Here is a 20,577-nt window from a genome sequence, read left to right on the forward strand (position 1 = left end):
CTCCTCTGTTGTCACTGTGGTCAGGCTTGGAGTCACAGTAATTTGATATCTTCACAGCTTTTTAAAGGACTCTGTTCTCCTTATAATTTCCTTATAGTCTACTTTCCAGGCCCCTAATGGCCAGGGTAGCTTGGTGGCTTCCCAAGCCAGGACATGATGGCAAATCTGTTCCTTTTCAGTCTTTTTTTTTTTTGTTCAAACTCCCCCCCCCTTCACATCACACACACACACAGAGCAGCAGGAAGCAATAATCTAATACCACTGGCCCCAGGCTGCACATCGCATTTCAAAGCAGCAGTGCTGCGTGGAGCCAGGGATCAGCAGGGGACTCCCAAACTGACTCCAGACTCCACGGGACGCTTTCACCCTAGGGCTGTTGCTACACTTCAAAGGCAGAGGTGCCCAGTCGATGCAAAATGCATTGACTACTTGGACTAGTCAATTACCTGATACTTAACATCCTTAGTGGTCTGTGCAGTCATTGGCTAGCATCTATTGAAATTCAGAGACATGATTCTGCAAAGATAAAAATCCAATGATGCCTAAACTTTCCAATATTCAGTGATTGATGCACTTTGGTTCATCAAGCAAACTCTATAATAAATTCAGAAAATTTCTCCATGAAGGGAGCCCTAAACAACACCATCAAAAGCTCCTGAATTTTTTTTAAACATACTATATAACCGTGGTCCCCAACGCGGTGCCCGCGGGCGCCATGGCGCCAGCCAGGGCATTCGTGGGCGCCTGCCAACAACCTGGGCCAGCCCCGTCCCCAGCGCACGGGAGGCGCTGGCCCCACGTGCGCGACACGCACCGGTGCTAGGTGCGCGGCGCTCGGGCGCGCGGTAGCACTGGCCCTGGGCCCACGGCACAAGGCGCTCAGGCAGCCCCAGCCCCGGCCCTAGGGCACACGCCAGCGCCAGGTGCAAGGGCATCCCAGTCCCCTGGCGTGCCCCCGGACGAGCGGCCCCGCCTCCGGGTGCCCGGCACGTGAGTGGCCCCTACCTCCCGGGCGCCCGGGAGCCTCTGAAGGTTGGGGACCACTGCTATATAAAGACATCAAGACCTCAAATATGCACCAAATCCAAAGAGCACTGGGAAAAGAACACTACTTCTCCCCAGGACACTGCTTCACTGCAGTTTTAGCAGTTTAAACCAGCTTTCCTTTGCAGGAAGATCACCTACTAGATGACTAGTAACATTTTTTCCTAAGTTGACGTAACACAATACTGACAATCAAGTTTTCAGGAAGGGAAGCCAGAGACCTGCATATGATTCCACTCCAACATTTGCACAAGCAACCAAATCCCTAATTAGGGGTCATCACGAGTGAACAAACCTTTGAGGGAAGCTGGCTCCTGGCCCTTCCTCCTCTGCTGGAGGACTGCAACTTCTGTGTTCCTTCCCACACTGGAGCCAGGAGCACAACTGAAGCAGCCAGCCCCTCTTCTCCCCTGCAGCCCCAACAATGGGCAGGCGGCACAGCTGGAGTACTGGGTAGGCAGCCTGGTCCAAGTGCCAGAAGGGTGGGCAGCATGGTGCAGCCCCAGCACAGGGGTCTTGTATGCACCGCAGCCCTGACCCTGCCTGCCCCAGGCCCTGGGTCATAAGGGAACAGCAGTTAGGAAAGGATGTGAGTGTGGAGCATAAGCAGGGCGACATCAAGCTGGTTGGGGAAGCAGAGTCTTCCCCAGCTTATATCATCCCCCAAGTCATGTCATCTTACTCAGATATAACCCGAGTTACATACAAGTTACATATAAAGGAAGTGCACATTACATACAGGCTTTCAATCCCCTTGGCAACAAAACAAGGCCCTCCCTCTAAAAATGGCAGGCCCTTAAACTATTACAGCAAGTGTTACAGAACACTGCACTGGACCTTTGCTCTCCTCTTTTACATTTTCATAATTTAAGGATCTCTATTACTAATCCTTCTCTGAAACGCTTATAAAACTAACCATTATAGAAAGCTTTTATTGTTTAATAAACATAAGCTGCCCTAGCAAGTGTCAGATCTGTTACCTAGCAACAATAATTACAATTGTTTTAATAAAAAAGTTGCAATCTGAAATAAATTAACTACTGTTTTCTGTATCATTCATTAGGCTTTCTGCAAGGTCACTTAATCCAGCTTTGTTCATCGCAGTAATCAGATTCTCAAGTGTTGCATGTATTCCCTCTTGATCCTGCCAGGCAACAAGTAGCTGCTTAGCTCTCATCTTCACATCCTCACTATCTGACTCAATCTGTCTTATATCAGAGTCCTTCATTTCCAAGTAGGGTGCCAGAATCTTCCACTGTTCTCCAAGCTTGATAGCAAATAACTCAATTTGTTCCCCTGTCACGGGTTTGTCTCGCTGTACATCAGGACCTAAACAAAGACACAGAAAGAGTTAGATTATGACCTGTGCAGCATGCCACATTCCTTGTGATCTGCTAAGATTATTTGTATGGAGGCTCTTGTTTGTTTTACCCGTTTAAACTATTCATCTTATTTTGTATTTAGGCTTTGAAGTCCCTTACACTCTGTTCAGAAACAGTCAGTCCATTTTACATAATCCAATCATTGCCTGAGTTTAAAAGAATCTTCAGCTCAGGTATGTAAGTGAAAGACTGTCCACTAGGAGAGTTTCTAAACCACAAGTCCAATTTGGTACAGCTACTATATTTTTAGATACATCAGAAGCAACCATCTTCATTGCTGAGAATAAGTAGTCTATTCTTGCAAGCCACTACAATTATCAATACTTGGGTTGATAGATGCCTCAAAAATCTAAAACCCATCACTGGAATTCCACAACATCTGGAAAGATCTAGGTTAGTTACAATATGCAAAGCTAACCCAGTTTAGCTTGTCTAAATTTGTGAAAAATGAAATTTACTTCCCTTTAATTGTATGACAAAAGGCACAGAGAGGAAATGCAAACTCTGGTCTTCCTGCTTACAAAGCACCCTGCATTAGATTATACAGAAGATTTTTTTCATAATATAAATGATCTTTTCTCTTAAACTTTTGGCATTAAAATAAAAACATTTTAAACTTTGTATTTTGCTGAGAAGACAAATGCTACAGTGAGTATAAAAGTGAGTTTATCACAGCTTGTCGTATATGTGCTCTGCTACCCATGTTCACTATGTATTACATTACCAAAAACATAGCAATGGATGAAGTTACCTATACAAGGAGTTGGGATAATGTTCTGCATCAATGTCTCTTTCATCAAACAGCTCTGAGAGCCAACTGGTGTGTTCTGACTGTTTCTAACTCCCTCCAATGCTTATCAGTCACACTCATTTATAGGATGTTTCACAAAGAACTAAAACCGTTACATCAAGGGTTAGGAATTGAAGTCCATGAAAGTATGGGACAAAGGCAAACAGAACATTTCCATTATTGCTCAGAGGCACAGCATGCATCTACTGCATCATACCACAGCTCAGCCCATCTTTACTTTAAGATGAGATTTAAAATGCAATGGAAAGACAAAAAAATGGAACAGGGAAGGTTGTTTCAGGTATTGGTAAGCTGAGGAGGAGAAAACGGCTCTTGCATTGAGAGTAACAAGATTGTCCTCCCTCTTCCCTTCTGTAAGTGCTAGATGGAAAAAAGGCAGTGGAGTAAATACGCACAAACACAAAGAACCATGAATGGTTTTAAAAACAAGGAAAAATTGTTTTTTAAATTCAACCCTGAAGTGAATGGAGCACCAGCGTGCCTGGGGATGAAAATGAAATCACATGCAACTTCCAGCAGTACTCTCCACATGCTGGATACCAGAGAGTCAGATAGTGAAAGACCACACAGGGAAAAAAGCTGGAATGAGATGAGGGCATGGGTAAGGATGAAGATAGGCAGGTTCACTCACATGGGGAAGGAGAGACCAGAGTAAGAATATGCCAGGATTATGGGCAGGAGGCAAATGAGAAATCTGATACATGAAAAGAAAAAAAAAAAAAAGAGGTGGGGTTATCAGGAAGAATGCTCCTTCTCTGTCACAGAGAAACATCTGCATTTAGACATATAGATGAAGAGAGAAAGAGCTCAGTGATTTTGGAGACAGGTTATATACTATGATTATTGGAAGCACTGCAAAGGGTATTTAAGGGTCTATAAACAAACACTATCTGGGGCAATTTAATTGGTAGTTCCAATAGAGGCAGAGAATTCATACAAAATGTTTCACATAGCTGTGCCATACTTTTGGCTTTCAACATCTAATTACATTGTAAACACACACTACCCAAGAGGAACATTGGGAGAGATTCCTGATTAGGTGCTCTGAGCATAAGTTCCACTCAATTCTGAGGAGCAGAACACACCCAGCGATGCAGGAGCAGGGGATATCCAAGTAACTATTAGCTTTATGAGACCTGCTATGGTCAAGGTTTGTCACTTTCAATATGAGCATGGGTGCTAAATGTTGAAGATGATTAAACAGGACAAATGACCTTAGGGAGAAAGTATGAAAAAAAAAAAAACCACCTTCTAGATATGGACCAAGAGTGAAACTGAAAAAAAAATAAACCCCAAGAATATGTAAGTCTTACTTTCATTGTTTTCCTTTAATAAAGCATCATTATCTTCCTCATCTTCATCCTCTCCTGTTTTTATTTCTTCAGAAGGAGGCTATAATGAGAGAACTGAATATCACTTGCTGAATTTTGAATAGCCATAGGATGGTCCTTGACATGCCTTTAAGAACAGACAACTTGGCAAGACACATCTGTGTATAAAAAAAAACTCTTTAACCAAAACCTTAAACAAAAAATATTCCTGATTTTTTGAAGAGAATCTCCTGCTCTTTTTAAGAGAACAAAAGCATGAACAGAACTTGCTTACTTTAGAGGAAACAAATCATTCCACTATGATCTGAGATACTATTGGATAGTCAGTGCTTATTTTTCCCAAATTCTGTTCCCCATTCCCGTGCCCATTTTCCAGTTCATTAATTGATGGTGACATCCAATGATAAAAACAGCAAGTGTATGGCCTTCTTTGCTCCTTTATCATGGATAAAAAGCCTGAGAGGATTAAAACAAGGTTCCTGTTTGTTCAACATTTGAAATTCAGTTCTTCTCTTCTCATTTTTGTTGTTGTAGGATCTGATAGATGATTAAACAACTAGTAGCATGTCATTAGAGTAACTATGCCAAGTGAACTATGAAGTGTTTACCGAGTGCTAAAAGAATTAATTTATTCCAACTAATTATTAACAACTAGTTAATTCAAATGACTGAACACGCTGAAAAAAGCTTTTTATTAAGAAATGAATTCAGTCTCCTCCACTTCAGGTTAAAAATAAAAAAGCTCCCAAATACAAATACAGATCCTCCAAGACTAATGACAAACACCACAATCAGAAGAGACAGACTACTCTGATATTTGTAAGGGAGATAAAAAAAACAGATTTAAATACAAAAAAACTAAATCTCACCCAACTTTTCAGGCCACCTTCATATACCAATGAAAGTAAAAAAGGCACAAACCCAATATTTCTCTTGTTCCTTTTAAGGTCACCTTCAATAACACATTTAAGGCAAACTGACCCTGAAACACATGAAAGCTGAATGTTTCTGCATATATTTTAAGAGAGTCACTGTCAGTTTTTCTAACAAGCCAAAATGTTAAGCATGTGATAGCAAATCAAATCTGTACCAAAGTCTAACATGAGCCAGGTCTTAATAATGGAGACCACCAGTTTTAGTTGCAGTTTTTGTTTTAGTACACAACCATACACATGAATAGGATTCTTTTGCCATGAATCAAACATACATATATAACTAAAATTAATTTACCATTCTGTAGAATAAAAGACCATCAGGAGGTCAGTTAGCATAATTTGATATAAGCGCCAGAAATTACTACTTACAGGCAACTCCTTGGCTAATTTGATTACCATGTTTTCTAAGTATTCTGGTAAACTCTTAAATTGTTGATTGGTTGGCTGGAAGAAGTGAGGACTTCTGCGTGCTAGTAATCTTAATGCTCTCCATCCATAATTAGAATTGTTCACAGCCCTATAAAGACAAGTAGTGTTAGTTACGTGTTCATCATCTATACATAGGCTCTGGAAAGCAAAGAAAGAAAAATGCCGCTACAGAACTTATTAGCATTTGATTTAAGGATACTTACTTTATATAATTTGATATGTGATATTAACAATTTGTGTTTTAATAATTACAAAGTTTGAACTTTTTCAATCCCAGCACATATGGTAATTAAATAATAATGGTCTTATCCTTCAATTGTCTGACCCCCTTCAATTTTCCACATATTTAAAAATTTAAATAAATATTTTTAAAAGCTTAAAAGCCATAATTTTGCATGAATCTGAAAGTTTAAATTGACAAAAATTTTAAAAATACTTACAAATAAACTGATACTTTTGAAACTATAAAAAAAAATCTAATTCCATCAAGCCTATCTGTTCAAGACAAAAAAAAAAAAAAAAAAAAAAAGATTACACTCATTTCCCAACTAATACTGTTCTATCCAAACTTGCTGGTCTTCAGGACAGAATTTCAGACCTGAAATTCCCAGAAAACAGATTCTTTGATTCAATAACCCAAGCAAGTGTTAAAAAGAGGTACACATTCAGTGGAATAAAAGGAAATCTACTCACTTGTACTCATTTTCAACCATATTTTCAGGATCTGCTTGTTCAATGGCCTCTTCAAAGAACTCCTCCAGAGTTGGCATATATTCCCTAAGAAATAAATCAAAAGTTTGATACTCTTCACATTTTCATTCTGACTGATCTCTATTTGTCCTTCTAATTAATTCATGCACACCTCAGTCTTCCATATGAGGAGGCCATTGCCACTGCAATTATCTACGCATTGCTAATGTTGCTCAGACAAACTACTGCTCCATCACTACAATGGAACTAAGGTGTAATGTGATCTATTATTACTTATGCACCATCTGAGACAACAAAAGACAAAATCCGTTCCCTGAAGAACTTATAGTCGGAGGCCCTGATTCAGCAAAGCTTTGACTTCAAATAGGACTTCATGCACATTTAAGCACCTTTCATGTGTTGCTTGCTCCTACATAATATTTTAATCCTGTATAGCTACAGTGGTAGAGATTTAGCTATGGGTAATGAAATACTCTTCCTCCTTACCTAGTCTCAGATTTACAAGCTTCCATGTTGTCCGGACATAAGTTCCAAAGTCGAGTTAGCTCCTCACTACAAAGAGGAATATACAATTGTGTGTTAAAACTGCACATTAATCATTCACTAAAAGAAAAGGTGCAAGAAATATTCCTACCACATTACCATCAAACAAGCCGAAATAATTTGTTATAAGGTATAAGACGTATATAGACTTGATACGTTTTGGATTTATAATGTCAGTGACTGATGGACCTTGGAGTCTTTGCTGGCCATCAGGACAATCTGGCTATGTCTAGACTGCAGGCTTCATTCGAAAGAGGCTCTTTCGAAAGAGCCTCTTTCGAAAGATCGCGTCTAGACTGCAGGCGGATCTTTCGATAGAGGAAATCCACTTTTTCGAAAGAGAGCACCCAGCGAGACTGGATGCTCTCTTTCGAAGACGGCCTCTTTACATTGTAGAAGAGGAACTTTCGAAAGAAGGCGTTCTTCCTCGTAAAACGAAGTTTACCGCCATCGAAAGAAAAGCCGCGTTCTTTCGAAATAATTTCGAAAGAACGCGGCTTGAGTCTGGACGCAGGGGAAGTTTTTTCGGGAAAAGGCTACTTTTCCCGAAAAAAACCCTGAGTCTGGACACGGCCTTACATTCCTAACATATGTGCAACATGCTGACATAGGGATTTGGTATCAGAAAGAGAATAACGAGTTTTACTTCCGAAGTTAGAAAAAGTTGGCCCTGTCATGTTGGTGATAGAGCACTGTCTTGCTCAAAGAGGGCTTTCTGATAACTAAACAGGAAGGGTTTTGGAGCTTGAAAGAAGGTTGAACCTCAACTCTCCTAGTTTGAGGTTAAGTGAACAGCCACAATGGAAAGGAGAAGAAAAGAGAATTTTTTATTCCTTCACCCAAGAACAGTTAAAAGTAACCAGTAAATCATATTGCTGTGATTTTCTGCTTGTTGCCTTTATGCAACATCACCGTATTTGTGGATGCATAAGCCAGTGTCCTAAAATGTTTATAATTTAATTCATCCACAGAAAAAACAACAGACCTAATGCACAGTTAGTTACATGGCAGATACACAAGGGGGAAAATAATTCATAGTGTTGCAAAGATCAATGTGCATAGGCCAGGGGTGGTCAACCTGTTCCGGATGAAGAGCAAAGATATTAGTGAATCCACCGCAAAGAGCCGGGGCAAAGTTGTAGAGGGAGGGAGGGGGGGAAAAAAAAGGACTGTCGCTTTAAGAAGCACTAGAAGCTTTTTGGCCTCAGCAGGCTTCCACCGGCTGCCATCATATTGGAAGCACCGGATGGCTCTGCTGCCCCGGTGAGCATAGGGGGGCTGGGAGGCAGGGGACGTTCTCAAGGGCACGGGGGCGGCTTCGCGAGCCACGCTGACAGGAGTTGGGGGGAGGGGATAAGAGCTGCATGCGGGTCAGCATAGGCTTTTGTACCTTAAGAAAAAAATTAATGAACAAGAGTGAAAGGTGGTTCAACAAACGGTCTAGAGAAAGGGTGAGAGAGAGAGAGAGAAATGGTGAACATGAGCAGTTTCAGAAAAAGGTAATTAAAAGAAGGCATGAAATAAGGAATTAGAAGACACAGCTATACTCTGAAAAGATATTTCAGTAATTTAGCTCATTCTAAAATGTCTTACTTTTCATATCACCCAAGACAAATACACAATGAACTGTGGCAAAGAAAAATTAACGTACTTCCCCATGAGAATTTTTTTGTTTGGTCCTTTCCCTAGGAAATCCTCTGGAGCTGGCCTCTTTCTCACAAGTCTTGTTGGCTTGGAATCTGATGGTCTAAGAAAAAAAACCCCACATTTTTCAATGTCAAAATTACAGTATTTGGAGATCCAAAATGAGGACAATGCCTTCTAACTGAATCTCAATGTAAACTTTCCACTGGAAAGATTAGCAATTAGGATTTTTGGGGACTTGTCTGATACTGTATTACTCCTCAAATTCATGAGGCAACTGATAAAACATCTCAAAATCAGACAAGAAATAATTCCTATTTATTCCAATCAGTACATATTACGTGTGATCTGCCCTACTGTATGTGTCATCTGCATGCAACCTCTAGGGCCGTGGTATCCAACATGCTAGCCACATGTTGCCATTTGGCCGGCTGACTTGAACAATGTGGCTATTTGGCTGGTTGAGTGTGGCTAGTTCCATATAGAACTGGTTCGCTTCAGAACTGGTTGGATGCCATGGTTCTAGTGGATGCAGATTCTCTCCTCACAATTCTGCTATGGCATCAGAGTAAGACATGAAACTCCCACATCACTGTGACAGCCAGGGTGAGACTTACTCAAACTGGGATCTGGAAAAAGACATTCAGAAATTATAAAATTTGACTCGTTATAACTATTTGTAGCATTGTAGTTTCTTAGAAATTCCTTCTTCCCCTCACATCTTTTACCATCTCTGCAAATTTATGAAATCAGAATGAGAAGGCTCCATCATATTCTCTCCTCAGCAAATCAGGTGACCCAGCTGTTTCTCACCATGGAACATGCCAGTTAGTCAGAAGGAGAGGGACAAGGATGAAAGGCTCTGGGAAAATGGGCCACTACTTTGTACTAAAAGGGTACATTTTTATCCTCAAGTTTAATGTTCTATCGTATCTTTCCTTTTAGGTCATTCAATGAGCAGCTTCTTGAGAACTTTTATCCATTCAAGGATAATCACATAAAATCCTATACCCCACTCTAGCAAGATATCTACAAGCTTTTATGTTCACTACAGTCAAACTATCAGGGAACTCATTACTGGGAATCCACACAAGAAGTGGGCAAGTATTTCAGTTTGAGCTATCTTGTCTTTTCACTCTGAGCTCTTCTAACTGCAGCAGGTGGGGAAGAACACGACACTCCACCAATCTCCCACTCTCCAGTCAGAGTCCTTGGTGTTGTCCAAGGGGAAAACCACTGCCATGAAGGCAACTGATCCTCCTCTTCCTGCACGGGAGAGGAAAAATCCACATGTGGAAAGTCATCTGTGTCTTTGGGAACACAAGCATGATGGGGCCCTAAGATTTTACCCCAGAGACGTAAATACCATATACACACACAGTATGTCTGTACTCCAACTGAAAGTGTGACTGCATTTCAAGTGGAAACACCTGCCCTAGTTTTAATCTAGCTAACATGACTAAACATAGAAAAGACACAAGATGCAGGATGGGTTGGACAAACCCACACAGAACCCCAGGTATGTATACTGATTGCTAGCCCATGCCTTGGTCTGTGCTGCTACATGTTCAACTGCTGCTTTTAGCTGTGCTAGTTACATTAAAACTAGCACAGGTATGCTTACTCCAAGCTGCAAATCACAACTCCAACTATATCATGAACACTCTTAGGTGTAATACTTAACTATTCTATTTAGCAAAGTTACCTGCTAAGACACTAAATGCATATATGTAGGTACACATACATACCTGGAACAGTCATTTCAAGTTATTTATAAAAAGGAAGTTTACTAATTTATGAGTACATTTACCTTTCTTTCACAAAACTTGGGCAACCTTCATTTTTCCAGGTGTTCCAGTTTTCTTCAGTGTTTAATATATGCTGAAAAACAAGTAGACACCTTACATCATTAACTTAGTCACCTTTCAAAACACTGCCTGCATTTTTAAATCCACAATTATTATAAACACCTGAGAATGTCAACCAAAAGATTAGAGGGAAAAAAGTCTGGTTTGTAGTATGTTTGCCCACAAAGTGCTGTAAAATACACAAAGGAATCAGTTACACTATTTCACTGGTATAACCAATCTCCCCTTTTTCATTTTATACACTGGTATGCTCATGCACACATTTCCCCCACAGCAAAAGGCTGGAGAGAGAAGCATTTTAAAGAAATACTAGGGGGGTTGTGCCCACTGCTCGCTATGCTCACCAAGCCCCCTCTTTCCGGCATCTTTCGCAACCAGAGGGTGTGAGAGCGCGATAACATCATTCTGTCGCCTGGTAGGAAAAACTTTTTTATATGTAGAGATGAAAATATGACTACAAAAAATACTGACAGGGAACTGGAATTGGTTAGGACACCTGAAAATTTTAGCTCATGTCTTGAAAACTGATTAAATAGATCTCAAGACAGTGGCATCCTTTTTTAGAGCCAACTCTGATTCTGTTTAGATAAGCATATATTAAAATGTATTTTGTTTAAACACTTACCTCTACCATTTTTGAGAATCTTTCCCCATCTGGGGGGTTTTCTGAAAGAAGCTGCAATTGAAGAGATCATAAGATTAGTATTAACTTTTGGTAATATATTGGGAGTAGAACACTTGAAAGAAGGCAAACAATCAAAAACTGTGATAACCAACTAACAGATAAGAAACGCCATTTTTCTACCTTTCAGATATTTTCCCAGGATTTGTAGTGTATGTTCACATTTAAGACGACAACATAGCTAAATTGCCACAGAACAGCTATCTAGAATTATTTAAAACTGAAAGAGCAAATGGAATAAGGAAGCCAATTCAGTTACAGGCTGAACCTCTGAAATCCGGGATTCTCTGCTCCGGAAACATCTGTGGTCCATCAGGAAGATAGATGTTACTGGATAAGAGCGCCCCGGAGAGAGAACCCCAGCCCTGGGGAGCGCCCTGGTCAGACAGGGAAGAAGCAGGGCCAAGGAGACTGAGGAGCTCCTTCCCTGGTGTATCCAGCCTGGGCAGAGCAGCAGCAGGACCAGCGAGTGGCAAAAGAGGGGGCAGCTGGCAAGCCCTGTCCCTGGGGAGCCCCGGCCAGCAGGGCAATAGCAGGACAGGTGAGTCCCATCCCAGGTGGGGATTCTCAGACGAATGGGGGAGAAGCAGGGCCGCAGAGGCCAGGGAGCTCCAGCAGGCAAGAGCCCAATCCAAGCCCCGCAGGCCAGAGCCCAGGGGCAATGGGGTCAGAGCGGAGCCAACTGCAGGGAGGGAGAGTGTCCTGGGAAGCCAATGGCAGGGAACCTCCTCATATCAAGCAAATTTCCTTGTTTGGGAGGGTCAGGTCCCAAGGGTGCCAGACACAATAGGTCCAACCTGTATTTTTTTTTGAGAGAGAGAGAGAGTTACAAGAAATTTAGAACATCTCTACTGTACTGACCTGATAAACCAATTTAGTAGTATCTTCAATCCAGAGGGACTGTTCATCAGTTAGAACATAGTTTGAACTTGGGAGATGAAAAAAAAAGCACTGAGTAAAAACAGGCTGGGTGATGAGAATCTGAACATTAAAGGATCCAATTAATCTAGAAACAGTAAGTAAGTTAAAAAAAATCATCTCCAACAATAACTTCAGACTATTCTTTAGACTTTATGAAATAAAAGACAATGTTTCTTTATGCACCGATAATCTCAATAAGAGTGGCAGGTAAGAGGAGAAGGAATGGGAGTGAGAAGCAAAATATTGACAATATCTGTGACATGGCTCATTTATGAAAGAGAAGAGTAATTTTTACAAACTGAAAATGAACTTTAAATTCAAAATTTTGAGTTTTCACTGGTGAAAGAAAAAAGTCCATCTGTAAAGTGGATCCCTGGGAATATAAAACCTGAATCAAACTATTCAGGGGCACAACAGTATTATTTAGAAACAGCATTTTTTGGTCACTTTAGGACTAAAAAAACTCCCCAAAACCCTAGAGGGCTGCATCCCCTGCCCACTACACTCACCAATCTCCCTCTCTCTGGGGGTTGGAAGCCCCAGTTTTCCTCCCCACTGCTGGGGAGGGCCAGACCTAGGTGTGGCAGCCCTGACCTGCTCCGCCCCCCCCTTTTTTTGACCACCGGGCTGAGGCCAGCCCACCCACAGCTCTCTCTCCCTTGTTGCCAAGGGAAAGGAGGGCTGGGCTGAGGCCTTGCCAGGCCCCATGCTCTTCCCCCTGCTATCATGGGAGGGGAGCTGAGCCAAGGCCTAGCCAGGCCCCATGCTCTCCCCAAGCTGCTAGTACTCCCCCAAGCACTTGGGAGGGGGGAGGCTGCGGCACTGCAGCCCCATCTCCTGAGCACTGGGAAAAGGGGTTGGGAGAGGGAGAAAACGAGGCAGGTGGGATGCAGAGTGATGTTACGATGCCACTCTTTTGTCCCGCAGGAAACATATGAGAGAGAGAGAGAGAGAGAGAGAGAGAGAGAGAGAGAGAGAGAGAGAGAGAGAGAGAGAGAGAGAATGAATAACTTCTGCTGGCATTCTGGACACAGAAAAAACCTTTAGCACACAAAGGGACAAATCCTTTAACCAGATGATCCACACGGACAGATCTTACAGCCAGCTCAAATCCCATTGTCACAACTCATCCTAAATGTTATTCAAAATTTTGCCTTCAGAAGACAGCAAATTTGATCTCTCTTGCAAGAATTATTTAGTCTACTTTTACTTATAAACCCAACCGCCCCCAAAAGACAACCGTTCCCAACTTACCTTTTAAATTTTACCTGACCCTTTAGATACTGAAATAGTATTAGATATTGCAGCAAGATGTGACGGCGGAAGTTACTGTCACTCAGCTGTAAATCCATTAGCTTAAAAAAAAAAAAACACCAAAAACTTGGGATTAAAAAAACCACACCAATTATACATGATTCATTAAATCCAATATATTTTCATAACATCTTCATGCTTTCAAATGGAAAGGGGGCATGTATTTGATAGGCTAAGTTGAGACTTGTCCTGCATAAATCTGAAGTTATTCACATAAAGCTGTAGTCATAATTGCCTATATGTGGCAATTCATCTTAATGATCTTCAAATATATTCTGTACTATTCTGCCCCACTTTTATTAGAATGCCATGACAGCTAAGGCACCAACTTTGATATCTTGGGTGACATATTAATATAACATCTGTTAAGAAAAGAGAAAAGCGTGGAGAATGAGAACTCATAGTTTCTTGAATCTATTACCAATGTTTTATGTTGCTGTGCTAGTGGACTACATAACATTCTCCCTGAGGCACTGTTCATTCAAAGTGTGCAAGAATTTGGACAAAACTACAAATACACTCAACAGGTGTATAACTTTGTTCCTTTTACCATCATGCATTTGCAATCCTGGAAAGTTGTTACACTGCATAATTAAAAGTTTAAAAATTAAGAAAAGGGTTCTCAACATTTCTTTCCAATGCAACATTGTGTTGCAACACCTAGTATTTGCTACCAGATTCAATTTCTACTAGCAAAACTTCCTATACAACTGGCCCAGTGCTTGGCTCCCAAACAATATATTACTAATATTACACAAGTTGAGGAAAAGAATAAACTTTTAACAATTCCATTCACTGTGCAAAAGGGGCAATGATGTGTTATGCCATAACTATACTTGGGGTCTATGAAAGAATATTGGCAATACTATTCTCTGAATTACACTTTTCATTGCTTAAAGTAATAGCAGTGAAAAAGTTTCATGCCTCCCTATACCAGATGATTAAGGAAACTCAAGAAGTTTGTTTGCTCAACACAAAATAAAAGGTAACTTTAGTAACAATTTGAATTACTTCAAAGTTAAGTGATGTGTATTATTCCAAAAGGTAAACATTTTAGTATTTATCAATTTAAAATCAAATATTACTATAAATTACATAAATCTTTGAATTCTATGTACATTACTACAACACTAATCAAGATTTGCAATAATTTCCTCAAAGAATATAATACCACCATAAAGCAGCTAAAGCACAATTGTATGCTCATGTGAAGTGTTGAAAGTTCAGTTGTATGTGATAGGGATGTAAGAGTGTAGCCATTTAAATGGGTAACCCGGCTCATGCTTATTGCTTACCCAAACAGCTACACATGGTTCCCAGTCTGGCTCCCAGGGAGCCGTCTGCTGCCCAGTGCTGTTGCCTCTAATACTGAGGTAGCAATGCAGGGCCGCAGGTGGCTCCCCAAGAGCAGGGTGGCAGGCAGGAGCAGATTGCTGTCCTGCATCTAACCACTGAAATTTTTTAGCAGTTACATGGTTAATCAGTTACAAGCATTTGAACATCCCTTGTATGTGATAAGAAAAAAAATCATATTGTAAATATTTAACTTTGCTCCTTTACCTTATATTGTAACATTACAGAACAATATAGTTCAGATACAACTAAATATTGTATCAACTTTTATCATGATCCAAGCTTTTCCTTCTTTATATAGAAACAAAACTTAAATATAATACCTTTTCACTAGTTAAGAACTTTGCAAAGTAGACATGTTCTCCCCCTGTTTTTAGCTCTTCCAATTTTTTTCTGGAAGCTTGAGTGTCATCCAATTTGTAGCTTTTAAAAACAGCCAAAACTTCTTCTGAGTACTGTGAAGCAAATGGTCTCTATTATGTGAAAATACTACCTATACGTTTTTATTAGAAAGACACCACACTATCAATTCCATAAGGTTCTGATTTAGTAAATATATGTATAAGTTTGATAGTCAGCATCAGTAGAAACATTTAAGTTCAGTATTAGACAAAACACAAAAGGTATCCATTTAATTTTCACAGGAAAATTTGACTGAGCTTTTTGAATAAATTCATGACAGCAAAAATATATGTGAATATGTTGTTCTTCAAGTATACAGTGAAAATTACTGACAAATTAGCAAAGTATAATGTTGACTAAAGGAAGCTGACAGGTATCATAATTATGGCTCCCTACAGTTGAAGTCGTATGACAAGTTCAATTCTTTGCCCTATGTTGGCCCTCTCCCCTATCCCATTTTCTAACGTTTTCACACAAACTCCCCCCTCCCCCACTTCGACCTGAAAAGTCTTATCTTACAATTATACCAAAGGACAGAGTGCACAAGTGTGAAAATTTCAGGGAAACTGACAGGCAGTTGAATTATATAGTAGTAAAAATGTCATGTGTCTTTTTTAAAGATTTAACTAGTCGTTTGGGCCATTCACTTCTCAAACAACACTTTTTTTCTAAAGCTCCAACACTTCTGAAGCACTTCATTTTCCACATGAACTAAATGCACAGAGTATATTTTATACAATTTAATCCATGAAGTGAAAGTGATCTGAAGTCTTTATATTTAAGATACATGTTGTGCTTTCCTGTATCAATCAATGGGCGTAAACTTTTAAAAATAACACTTTTAGTGCTATGCTTAGGCATCATCATAGTTCCTTTGCACATGCTTGAGCAGATACTAAAAGTTATACTTATAGGTCTACTTTTATGATTACTTTAAAAAATATATATATAAAATTATACTGATGACAATTCAGTCTCAGAGAATGCTTGTGAGAATTTCCCAAACTTTGGCTAAGTCCTGCCATTCTTGGTACCCCAAAACAATGCTATTTTTTTTTGGTCGGAGATTTAAAAAATGAAGAATTTTTAAAGCCTTGACAAGACATAACTTTAAAAATAATATCTGCTCATAGAATGAGGCATTTTAGCATCAACACATGAGGTAGCTTGAAATAAGTAAGGTATCCTTCTACTGAATGACAAAGAGGTAGAATGGGGATAGCCAATGTCTATTACAGAAATGGTTTAGCAATTAAATTTACTAGTCATCTTCATATTTACATAGCTTGCAAAGCTGATAGTTATTCACTATCCAACTGTTAAGATGAACTACTATGTATATAAGTTACCATATAAAGTCCCAATTCTACAAACAGACTGCCCAAACAGAATTCTATCCTGCACAGAGCCCCATTGAAATCAACAGGACTCCAAAAAAGCATATCTGCCTGGATTCATTTGCAAGATATAAGATTGAAATAAATGTCTTTTTCTTATCTAGTTAAAAAACAGGTTCTGTTTTTTGCTATTAACAAAAGAAAATCTGCTTCTGATACAGTTGAAATACAATAAGCTTTAAACGTCAGGTAATCATATGTACATGTAACTTTGTTAGTGGACCTACTGTGTGCACAAACAAATTACTGGATATCTACCTTTGCATAAAATGTAGAATGCATGAACTCATGCATTCTTATTTTCCAGTATCATGAACAGTTTAATCTTTTGGAATCTTTAATCCTTCACATGTGTGGAAAAAGGTGAACTACTGAATAGGTTTCATACAGAAACATAAATTACCTTCAGAAATGTCTTCCATGAAACCTTCTCATAGCACTGTACAGGATTCCTAAAGTAATCTTGAAGCGACCAAAATTTTCTATACAAGTTGTAATCTATTGGAATGGAGCTAACAAAGCAAATAATTATTTTATTCTGGATAATTTTGGATAGAAATGTTAAACAAAAGTCCATTATATTGAACATGGAATCACTGAAAACAGAATGATCACTATTTTTGCAAATCAGATAAGCAAAAAGCCAGTAGTAAGTCCTTCCTAGAGTTAGTAATTCAGAGTTCCAGGCCAAAAAGGGAGTTTTAGTCAGCCTTTTCATTTTCATCTTGTTACATAAAGCCTCCGCCTGAGCTTACTTGATTTATATACATGGATTTTCTAAAGCTACACCAAACTGTAAGGTCTAAGGTTTTAAACTGCAACTTATTGTGATCCTTGTCAAACTTTGTAATCTGTGTAACTCTCAGAAACTTACTGTAAACTGCAACTTTGTAATCTTTGTAACTCTCAGCCACCTTGCTTGTAACTTAAGCAGCATTCTCCCCTGAGTGAATGGAGAAAGTGTGTGTTTGAAGGAGGCTTGGAAAAATGGAGCACATTTCAATGAGTCATCAGAGTCTGGTCATGTTCCCTGCTAGATAAAGGGAAGTCTGGGCACACTCCCTGATGATGAGGTGAATGAGTCAAAGGAGCCATTCAGACACTATATAAAGAGAGGGAGCATATGTTAGAGACTCTCATTTTTCCCTTCCCCTGAACCTGAGAAGCTCCTCTCCAGTGTCTCTCCTCCTGACCAGCTTCCCCAGCCATGATGAGCAGACAGACCCTTCAGGATCCACATGCCTTGGCTCCTTCTGCAACCCATATGTCTGTGTAAGCGTGTGACTGCCTGAGGGCAGGAATGAATTGGTGTGAGAGAGAGATCTATCTTCTTTAGTTTAAACCTTTGGTAGCTGCTTTCTCCTCTTTAGTTTTACCTAGTGGAAATAAACCCATACTAATGTAACCCTGGGTGGTCTCCAGGGAGAATATTTTTGGGGTAACATCTATAATATTAGGATAAGAACCCTTTTCTCACACTCTTTCTCCATGTTCAACTTCAATACTATCCTAAAAGCTGAGAAGCAGTACAGCCTCCTCTCCTCAAAGCATCCAATAAGGATTTGTACTGTAGTCATTCTATAGATGCTTGAAAACAATGTTTTCATTCCTCTTTTGGGCAACCCACATTAAAATATGTTAAGACACATTGGGGTAATGCCTTTACCTTGTAATGTCTAGAGAAACGTAAGTCTGAAGACTGGATTTGAGATTGGTGTTGCACATAGCAATTAATTATGCAATTATCTGGGCTCCTGAGTTGGCCCTTTAAATTTAACACCCATCAGTTTTAGGCACAGATCTACCTTCCCTCTAACGTATGTGCGGATGCGCACCAAGAATTTGAGTCCCGCCTACATCCTCAGCTGGGCCATGCAGTGGCTGCTCAGCTGCTCTGGGATGAGGCCACGTGGCAGGTGGTCAGCCACCATGCAGCCCTAGGCCAAGCTTCAGCCCACCAGGGCTGGAGCTGCAACCAGGATGGTCTGCATGGCAGGTAACAGTTCCAGTGGCTGGGGCTAAAGCTGCTGCTTGGTAGATGGTAGCAGCTCTGGTGGCCAGAGCCCCCGGGTGGCGTCAGCTCTGGTGCCGCCATATGGAAGGTGGTTGTATCAGCTGCCAGTGCCACCACGTGGCAGCTGCTCCAAGCTGGAGCTGCGTGGTGGGCAGCTGTGGCTGGGCCAGAGCTGAGTGGCGGGCAGCAGTTGGGGCCAGGGCCAGGGCCAGGGCCAGGGCTACACGGTGGGTGGCTGCCCCGTCATAGAGCCAGTCTCAGGGCTGGGCAAACTGGGCCCATGCCCAAAGCACCATAGCCAGAGGGTGAGAACAACTGGACATGGGTGTTGCTTCGCAAAGGGGGTGGAGGGTACTGAGCAAGGGGGCAGCGTGGCAGGACATGCTGGAAGGGCAGAGTTGGGGTTGGGGGGTACAGCTGGAAGGGAAGTGTAGGGTTTGGGATGAAGGGGACACTGTGTAGAAGTAAAGAGGCATAGGCAGCACAGGATGGGGGTGTAAGGATTGGGGAGCCGATGCACTCAGGAACAGTGGGAACAAGGCTGGGTGCCAAGCTGGGTGGTTTTCAGGGTGGGTGTGTGCAGGGTCATGCACCTTAATTATCCCTTGTTTTAGTATTTATTCTTACATAAAAGGTTTTTTTATATATAAACAAACAAACAAACTGGTGGTACCACAGTGGCACACATCTGAAAAAGCGCACATGATGTCAATATTGGTGCACAAGACAAAACTCATTCCACTAATGGATGGAAAATCTTAGAGGAAACACTGGCACAGATTCTGCATTTTCTAGGCACAAGTTTTAGAATTGCTCTCAAATGATCTGAGACAGAGATTTCATGTACACTAACAGTAACTCTGAAATACATAGCCTGGACTGGAAGATTTTTTTTACATTAGATCATAACTGTTTAGAGAAAAGAAGAATTCTTAATACAGCATAAAAAAGTATAGTTCCTAGGCTAAGAATTCTTAGGCTAAAACTCCAGGAGTTTTCCATCTACCAACTGCATATTTTCACTTTTTAATCATTTTAAAGGTTCAACTAAGCTTTAAGCTCACCAACTTGTAGGAGCTTCATCATCTCCCATTTCACCTTCTTCTACTTCCATTCCTTCATCTCTCTCCTCTATGTGCTAACAGAAGGGGGGGAGGGGAAAGAGTAAACACAAAGTGTAAAAACTATATATGCAATTTTAATCTGAATATCATTTTCATTATGCCCATTTTCTTGATCTTCAATATTAATTGAAACCAAAACGAAACATCCTTTGAACAGTTTTTCGTTTGTTCATTCTTAAGTCATGTCTTCAAACAGCAACTATTAAAACAATGAAGTAACATTGCCATAGCAAGGTTGCAAGTGCTGCAGTTCAAATTTTAAACAACATGGAAATTAAAATAGGTCTTGAAAAGCAACAAGCTGTGAAGGGAATTCTCCTTCTCTTCAATCCTTTCCCCTCTAACAGCCTAATTTAGGAGTGTCTCTATATGAACAAAAAGATGCATAAGCACAGTAAGAATGGAACTCAAACATATGCTTAAGTGCTTTCCTGCACAGAAGCCTATAATATGTTTTCCTTCTTCTCTCCCCAGCTCTGGGGAGTTATGCTCAATATATGCTCTGAAAAAAAAATGTCTTGAATCGAAAAAAATTAGGAGCAGTCATGGACTGCAATTTCTACAAAAGTGTCATTCTAAGGCAGGGGTGTCCAAACTTTTTTCAAAGAGGGCCAGATTTGAAGAAGTGAACATGCGTGAGGGCCGACCATTTTGCCTGACATTCTTTGAACC

General features: G+C 40.5%; 1 protein-coding gene across 3 annotated transcripts in view; it reads right to left on the reverse strand.

Annotated features, from left to right (window-relative positions):
* Positions 1 to 1,960: 1,960 nt before the first annotated feature.
* The window catches only part of THOC1 (THO complex subunit 1), a 31,319-nt gene continuing 12,702 nt past the window's right edge, over positions 1,961 to 20,577 (reverse strand). For 2 of the 3 annotated variants that reach the window (XM_075920913.2, XM_075920912.2), the window contains exons 9-21: positions 19,846 to 19,919; positions 17,171 to 17,279; positions 15,292 to 15,423; positions 13,556 to 13,656; positions 12,242 to 12,308; positions 11,324 to 11,374; positions 10,641 to 10,711; positions 8,838 to 8,933; positions 7,130 to 7,195; positions 6,626 to 6,709; positions 5,873 to 6,020; positions 4,551 to 4,629; positions 1,961 to 2,373 (exon numbers count right to left, since the gene is read on the reverse strand). In XM_075920913.2, coding sequence (XP_075777028.2) covers positions 2,078 to 2,373; positions 4,551 to 4,629; positions 5,873 to 6,020; positions 6,626 to 6,709; positions 7,130 to 7,195; positions 8,838 to 8,933; positions 10,641 to 10,711; positions 11,324 to 11,374; positions 12,242 to 12,308; positions 13,556 to 13,656; positions 15,292 to 15,423; positions 17,171 to 17,279; positions 19,846 to 19,919 — 1,374 coding nt within the window. In that variant the 3' untranslated portion in view covers positions 1,961 to 2,077. Of the gene's footprint in view, positions 2,374 to 4,550; positions 4,727 to 5,872; positions 6,021 to 6,625; positions 6,710 to 7,129; positions 7,196 to 8,837; positions 8,934 to 10,640; positions 10,712 to 11,323; positions 11,375 to 12,241; positions 12,309 to 13,555; positions 13,657 to 15,291; positions 15,424 to 17,170; positions 17,280 to 19,845; positions 19,920 to 20,577 lie in introns of those variants that run through there. The other variant, XM_089776297.1, reaches the window with a different exon arrangement.

Source organism: Pelodiscus sinensis, chromosome 2 (assembly GCF_052426305.1).
Source record: "Pelodiscus sinensis isolate ZL-2025 chromosome 2, ASM5242630v1, whole genome shotgun sequence".
Taxonomy (NCBI): domain Eukaryota; kingdom Metazoa; phylum Chordata; order Testudines; family Trionychidae; genus Pelodiscus; species Pelodiscus sinensis.